This window comes from Ceratotherium simum, chromosome X (genome assembly GCF_057802395.1).
Source record: "Ceratotherium simum simum isolate JZ-2026a chromosome X, ASM5780239v1, whole genome shotgun sequence".
Classification (NCBI taxonomy): Eukaryota; Metazoa; Chordata; class Mammalia; order Perissodactyla; family Rhinocerotidae; genus Ceratotherium; species Ceratotherium simum.
Window position 1 is genome coordinate 68,129,310 of NC_141940.1, and position 7,809 is coordinate 68,137,118.

A 7,809-nucleotide genomic window follows, 5' to 3' on the forward strand; every position below is an offset into this window, starting at 1 on the left:
TTGGTTAAGTACAAATCTTTATCTACATCAGGTAAATTCGGAGATTCCTGAAAGCCACCTACCTGATAACTTACAGTATCAGGTAAGTGAATTTTAGAAATCCCTAATTTAGCTTATATAGATAGGTTACACAACTGAAACTCTTATTTTCTGCTTACTTGAGCACTATCAACAAACTACTACATGAGGCTTACATTACAGCCTTTGACCAAGGAAGTAATGAAGCACATGGTGTAGATGTTTTCTTCAGTTACTATCTTACACATAAAATCCAACGTCATACTGAATTCAGCATAATCCACAAACCTAAAAGTTGGTATAATTACAGAAAGCCAACAGCAGAGGTCACTGATAGTAGTCAGGTAAGTAAAAATAAACTATATTTGACAGATCCTTTCTTTAATAACATCATAGACACCCCAAATAAATATCTAAAGCTCTAATTAAGATAAATGTGCCAAGGGAGCCAAGGAGCCAGCTAGTCTTCGGACATTCTAGTTTATGTGATTCTACCACTCTTCCCTTGGGTCTGGTAACACTCTAAGTTCTCCTGGCAGGAGTGAAAAGGACTTAATAATGCCAATTCCAACTATAAACATAAATGACAGGTAGAAAGTACTAGGCATAACCAAGACCTGGACACCAAATTTTTAACTCAAAGATAACCTAAAATAACTCTGTGATCAGTTATTCATGAACAATAATTTAAGCCTACTATAAAGTCGTCTTCCAAGTGACAGCCAAAATTTTCCTTTCACAATATCCCATAGAGAAAAGCTATTTAAGAAGTTGTACAGTGTTTTGACTTTAATATTAACACAAAGGTTAAATAAGTGAAAAAGTCATCGAGCTTGGTTTCATTTACAAAAGAAACAAACAAACCTACAATGAAGGTTTCAAATGTACTTTATTCTTCAATCATGTCATATTTTAATGGGTACACAGTGCTTTCACTTGGCATCAATTACAAGTTGGTTTTGAAACAATTCAGTATTACACCAGCTGGGATGACTACTGATCTCTCCATTCCTTTGGGGTGACTCTGCCAACAGGGGAGAGGTTCCATTCTATTCCAATTTGTGTTGCTGTCTGTTAAGAATTAAAATGCTGTCAGTTATACATGTTTAAACCAGAAACCACTCTCCCTTGGAGACTATTTCTTAAAAGTGACAAAGGTATTGTGCTCTATAGGTTAAGAATACACAGAAACTCACCCAAGATATAGTGCTATAGTGCTCTCCATGTAGACCAAACCTAACTGCTTTCCCAGTTCTCTAGAGCAGTGCTGTTCAATAGAACTTCCTGAGATAAAGGAAATATTCTATATCTGCATTGTCCAATACAGTAGCCACTAGCCAGATATGGCTACTGAGCAACTGAAATGTGGCTAGTATGACTGAAGAATGGAATTTTTAATTTTAATTAATTCCAATTTATATTTCACATTTCCATACTACCTTCTCAAAACGTTGCATCACTCAACCATGACCTAAATACCGCCAAAGAGCACTTTTGTAATATCCCTTTATCAAGGAGCACTTCACCTCCAAAGTTCCCATGATCACACATTTGTTCAACATTTGTTTACTCTTCTAATTAAGTACACACACTTATTTTAATAGTGTATCTGATTTTAGGAAGATCAAACAAGAATGAAAAAGGCCTATTAACAAAGCATGTTTGTTTATTAAGGCAAGGGTTGATCCGTATCTTTTAAAATCATCTTATGTATTTATTATAACTTGAAGACTTCTACTTTTAACCAGAAAGTACAGTGACCGGTAAGTAGATTGTTAAATGTAAGATGTAAAAAACTAAAATATTGAAAGCAAGCCACTTTATAACTCATCCACGAGAAATGCTGTACTCAGTTCTGAGGGCAGGATATTAGAAGAAAAATTGACTAAGTGAAGGAAGGTGACACAAAATGGTGAAAATCCTGGAAACCATATAACAAAAAATGATTGACAGAACTAAGGATATTTAATCTGAAAGAGAAGATCCAGGAAAGATGATAGCAATTTTCTAATATGTAATGACTGATACATGGAAATGGAATCAGAATTTCTGCTGCAATAGAATGATGGGTAGAATATGAAGGAGGCAGATTTTAACTCAACATAAGATCTTTTTTTTGTGTGTGTAAGGAAGATCAGCCCTGAGCTAACATCCATGCTAATCTTCCTCTTTTTGCTGAGGAAGACCAGCTCTGAGCTAACATCTATTGCCAATCCTCCTCCTTTTTTTTTCCCCCCAAAGCCCCAGTAGATAGTTGTATGTCATAGTTGCACATGCTTCTAGTTGCTGTATGTGGGACGTGGCCTCAGCATGGCCAGAGCAGCGGTGTGTAGGCGCGAGCCAGGAATCCGAACCCGGGCCGCCAGTAGCAGAGTGCGCACACTTAACTGCTAAGCCACAGGACCGGCCCAACATAAGATCATTTTAACAGCTACACAATACAGAAAGGGCTGCCCTGTGATCCAGTAAGCAACCTGTTAATGGAAATATTAAGAACAGATGATGGATGAATGCTGAATACTGAATACTGAGGAAGAAATTCCTGCACTGGGTGGGTGATTACATTAGAAAATCTCTAAAGTCCCTTCTAACTAGAAATGTATACTAATGTGTAAAAACATTTTAAATACATGAACTAAATGGGAATGAAGAACATCTAAAACATCAAACAACAATACTTACATATGCCCATACAGCAACACAAAAAGTGACTCCACTAGCTAATACAGCATTACCATATTTGTCATGGAAATCAGGTGTCCGTTTCTGGTGGCTCTGCCTTGCCACTGTTTGCTGAATGCTTCGAACTTAAAAAAAAAAAAAGAATACAAAAGCATATCTATCAATTATCAGGAAAAGAGAACAAATGTAATTGATACTGCCAATTAGGAAAGCCAAGGAAATTAACTTTACAGTATTATGTAGTTCAATAAAATGTTAAAACATATGGTAGCTAAAAGCAAAGTAGCATACTTTGAAATGCATCAAAAATAAGATGAACTAACAGATGGATAAATATGTGATACAACAAACATAGCAAAACGTTAATTGTAGAATCTGTGATGGGTATGTGGATGATCATTATACAATTCTTTCAACTTTTCTGTATGTCTGAAAGTTTTCATAATAAAATGTTAGGGAAAAAAACAAAGAAAAGGTGATGTCAGTAACATTCACTACAAATTGGTATTTGTATAATCTCTGGAACATTCATTAATTTGAATATTTATGACAAATTTTCGCTAAAGTTTACTCAGCAGTGCTCAACAACTTACAACATAAAAGGGTAAATAAGCTTAAAACGGACTTCAAATTAAAGCACACTAGTGCAACTATGACATACAACTATCTACTGGGGCTTTGGGGGGAAAATAAATAAATAAATAAAATCTTTAAAAATAAATAAATAAATAAAGCACACTAAATGTTTATGACCTTAAAATTACCAAAAAACCCTCCAAAAACTAGACTAATATTGATTTTTTGTGTGTGTGTGAGGAAGATCAGCCCTGAGCTAACATCCATGCTAATCCTCCTCTTTTTGCTGAGGAAGACCGGCTCTGAGCTAACATCTATTGCCAATCCTCCGCTTTGTTCCCCAAAGCCCCAGTAGACAGTTGTATGTCATAGTCGTACATCCTTCTAGTTGCTGTATGTGGGACGCGGCTTCAGCATGGCCGGAGAAGCAGTGCATCGGTGCAGGCCCAGGATCAGAACCCGGGCTGCCAGTAGTGGAGCGCGCGCACTTAACCGCTAAGCCACGGGCCGGCCCAAGACTAATATTGATCTTAAAAAACATTACTAATGAATACAGCACCATGCTAAAAGAAATAGGGTATACGAAAATGTGTAAGACAGAGACCCTGTCCTCAGGTAACTTACAGTCTAGAGGACGATATTAGACATGTATACACAAATCACTATAACACAAGGAAGCAGAAGGTTAGCTAAGCGCTTTGAATAGGAGGTAGGAATAGGTTATGTAGATCTGGGAAAGAGGAATCGGAAAAAAAGCAGAGATAGAAAAGCCTAGCGTACTGTATTAGAAAACCAATTAGGGGGCTGGCCCGGTGGCGTAGCAGTTAAGTGCGCGCACTCCGCTACGGCAGCCCAGGGTTCGCAGGTTCGGATCCCCGGCGCACACCGACACACCACTTGTTGTTAAGCCATGCTGTGGCGGAGTCCCATACAAAAAGTAGAGGAAGATGGGCACAGATGTTAGCCCAGGGCCAATCTTCCCCAAGAAAAAAGAGGAGGACTGGTATCGGATGTTAGCTCAGGGCTAGTACTCCTCACAAAAAAAGCAAATAAATAAAATTAAATTAAAAAAAAAAAAAGAAAACCAATTAGGTTTGGTTGAAAGATGAGGAGCATAGACAACTAACAGTGAAACTAGAAAGGATCATGGAGGGTCACTTTTTTGGTAAAGGTTTTTGAGCAGAATGACAACATTACAACTTGGCTTTTACTATTATTTTAGTAGAAAGAGTTTTCCAAGTGCCTCTGGAGGCACTTAGCAGGGTTTGGGAAAAAGCCAAGATTGGAAAAGGCATATTTCCATCTGTTTTTTCTTCTTCTCCAATCTAAGTAGCAGATCCTTATTGTTTCAGAGCCTCAAAATGTACTTAAGTATGCAATGGAAAACATATTAAAGAAACAGCAATGTTGCCCATTCACTAGCATTTAAGAATATAACGCCTTCTATGTGATATAATGGGTTGTTTCAGGATAGTTATTTGACCATTAATGGTTTCTTCTCTTAACTGCCTTACAGTTTTTTTCCCCTTTAGTCACACTTGCGATGAGCAAATTTACAAACATTTCACAACATATTCTGCTCTAGAGCAGATAAAAACCGTGTGAATTCCAAATTGAAAAAAACTACCAAAAAAAAAAACCCTTTCCTGAGGTACAACAAGGCCCAGCCCGACCTGCTCAAAGGACAAAGAAATTAAGATTACTAAACAATTCTGCAATACTTCATGACCTCAACAATCAAGTCACCGAAGTGGATTTCTTTAGACCTCTCTTCTGTGACAAGAAATGGTTTAGTTAGCACCTACTGGTAATCTCATATAATTCTCAACAACTCTACGAGGTTGGTATATTTACTAACCCCCTATTCTACAAAGGAGGAAAATAAGGTTCAGAGAAATTAAATCATTTACCCAAAGTTAAAGAGATAACAGACGTGGATTTTGGAATATGAAAAACCAGTCGGGCAAATATTTTTTGGTTGTCAAAGCTGCTTGAGTGTTTAGAACACAACCTAGTAATATCTCCAACGATTCTGTAAACTGAAAATAAAAAGATGGCTAAATAAGCTAAATGGCAAACGCTTAAGGTCACTTTCATTGTAAAACAACTGCTCACGTTACCCAGGGTCACCTTCAGTGCAAATCAAGTATCGAAATGAATTTTCTCTCCCCAATTTTGTGCATTATCAATATATAATACTGGTCTCAAAATTTCCCTGTCCCTGCCTAACTTTTAGATAAGGAAAAAATGACCACAATTGCTTTCGGGCAGCTAAAATTCAGATAATAACCCCAAAATAACAAAAGCTGCAAGGCTACCATTTACGTTGTCTCCCTGCAACAAAACCAGATGAAGAGCTCTATTTATAGTTTCCTTCCGTTACGGTTACAGGAATTGGAGAAGGTTCTTCTATTTGGGGTAAATGTATCCCCAAAGATAAGATTTACGAAATTACTTAAGGAACGAGATGTGTCCACCAAGCGTCTCCTTCCGTGAAATCGGAGGTTATTAATAAAAAAGAGCAGAGCTAGACTACGACTCCGGTAAAAGAAAGAGAGCTGGGAACCGAAACAGAAACACTGGGTGATTAAGCTAACATACTAAGGACATCTTCTCAATTTCTCGGGGCGAGGTGGGAGACTGAGCATTTACAGTTAGAAGGTCGGGATGCAGGTGGAGAGAAAGGGCACGAGAGACCACGAGGACAAATGGAAAAAAGGCGGTTGGAAATGATTTGCTCACAATTTCTGCTCACCTGGGAGACGACTTAGTGCGTTTTTGGCCAAGGGAAACATCGCGAAGCTGAAGGCAGAAGCGCGGCAACTGGACCTGCTGGTTTTAAAACTTCGCGTCAAGTACCCTTGCAAAGAACCCTGAAAAACAAAATGGCTTTCGGCTTGGCTCATTAATGAGATTTAATGAAATCTCGCGAGACCTGTAAAAACCTATAGAAATTGTAATCCTCTTTACAGAAAGGAAATCTAATGGCCTTTTGGGAAATGTAGTTTCACGCTTTATAAATGACGTACGACGGTATTTACCGAAGACTGAGAGACCCGCCCCCCCAAACCCCGCCTTGAAGCAAGGCTCTATAGAGGAGAGCTGAGACACTGATCTTAGACTGAGTCATCAAAGGCACCAGCTTCAAGGTAGTGTTTCAGAGGCTTAAGCTTGTATCTCTCTCCACACTAGCAGTTCTTTCAGTTTCCCCCAAACTTCCTTCACTTTTACAATTTTTTGTCTCTTATTACTACATACTAATTCGTTCAACTTTTAATTTTGAAATTATTTTAAATTAAGAGAAAAGTTGCAAGAATAGTAAAAAGAATTCGTAATATATGGATAAATATATAATAAAGCAAATTTAACATATTGTTGATTGCAGAATCTTGATGGTGGGTGTTCAGAGTAGAATTCTTTCACTTTTTCTGTATGTTTGGATATTTTCATAATAAAATATTGGTGGAGGGAAGAACTGTATACCCATTACCAAGGTACACCAGTTGGTAATATTTTGCCACGTGTTCTCTCTCTGATATATATATATATTTGGGGTTTTTTTGTCCTGACCCAATTGAGAATAACTTGCATACATCATGAGCTTTTACCCATCAATACTTCAGAGTTCACTTCCTAAGAATAAGATATTCTCTTACATAACCACAGTACAATTAACAAATTCAGAAATTTTAATATTGATACAGCTTGCATTCCAATTTCACCAGTTGTTCCAATGTCTCTATCCAGAATTCAATCTAGGTCCCCGTATTGAATTTAGTTGTCATGTCTCTTTAGTCTCCTTTAAAATTGAAAATGGAGCTAGCCTGGTGGCCTAGTGGTTAAGTTCAAGCACTCCACTTCTGCCACCCAGGCTTTGCATGTTCGGATCCTGACTGTGGACCTACACACCTCTCATCAAGCCATGCTGTGGCAGCATCCCACATACAAAATAGAGGAAGATTGGCACAGATGTTAGCTCAGGGCCAGTCTTCCTCACCAAAAAAAATAAATAAAATTGAATAGTTCCTCAGCCCTTCATTGTTTTTCATGGCATTAATTTTTTTCTCACTACAGGTAAGCTTTATTTTATATATGAAGGAAGTGAGGTGCAGAATCCTTATATGACTCATAGCAGATTGTGATTAGGCAATTGTTTTGTTTTTTTTTTTATAATTTTATTTATTTATTTATTTTTCCCCCAAAGCCCCAGTAGATAGTTGTATGTCATTGCTGCACATCCTTCTAGTTGCTGTATGTGGGATGCTGGCCTCAGCATGGCCAGAGAAGCGGTGCGTTGGTGCGCGCCCGGGATCCGAACCCCGGGCCGCCAGCAGCAGAGCACGCGCCCTTAACCGCTAAGCCACCAGGCAGGCCCTAGGCAGTTGTTAAGAGGCAGAACTGGTAATGGACTTTCTGACTCCACAGGTCTGTGCTCTGTAATATTTTTGAAGAGTACAGGCCAGTTATTTTGTAAAAGTTCCCTCAAATTTTGTGTGCTTGATGTTTCCTCATAATTAGATTCAGTTGATGCAT

At 38.1% G+C, this 7,809-nt stretch overlaps 1 protein-coding gene across 1 annotated transcript; it reads right to left on the reverse strand.

Moving 5' to 3' along the window:
* Positions 1-888: 888 nt before the first annotated feature.
* Positions 889-6,191, reverse strand: COX7B (cytochrome c oxidase subunit 7B). Its single transcript, XM_004442063.2, has 3 exons — positions 6,032-6,191; positions 2,701-2,825; positions 889-1,089 (listed from the first exon to the last, which is right to left on the reverse strand). Exons 1-3 carry the CDS (start codon positions 6,180-6,182, stop codon positions 1,012-1,014), a joined length of 354 nt encoding a protein of 117 aa, XP_004442120.2. The 5' UTR covers positions 6,183-6,191; the 3' UTR covers positions 889-1,011.
* Positions 6,192-7,809: the final 1,618 nt, after the last annotated feature.

What these genes read in the sequence shown, in the direction of transcription:
- COX7B (XM_004442063.2), bottom strand. Translation starts at nt 6,182, where the DNA reads ATGAGCCAAGCCGAAAGCCATTTTGTTTTTCAGGGTTCTTTGCAAGGG. An exon ending in CGCACTAAGTCGTCTCCCAG is followed by an intron (nt 2,826 to 6,031) that starts GTGAGCAGAAAT and finishes TTTTTTTTTAAG; the next exon opens with TTCGAAGCATTCAGCAAACA. An exon ending in GTGTTGCTGTATGGGCATAT is followed by an intron (nt 1,090 to 2,700) that starts GTAAGTATTGTT and finishes AATTCTTAACAG; the next exon opens with ACAGCAACACAAATTGGAAT.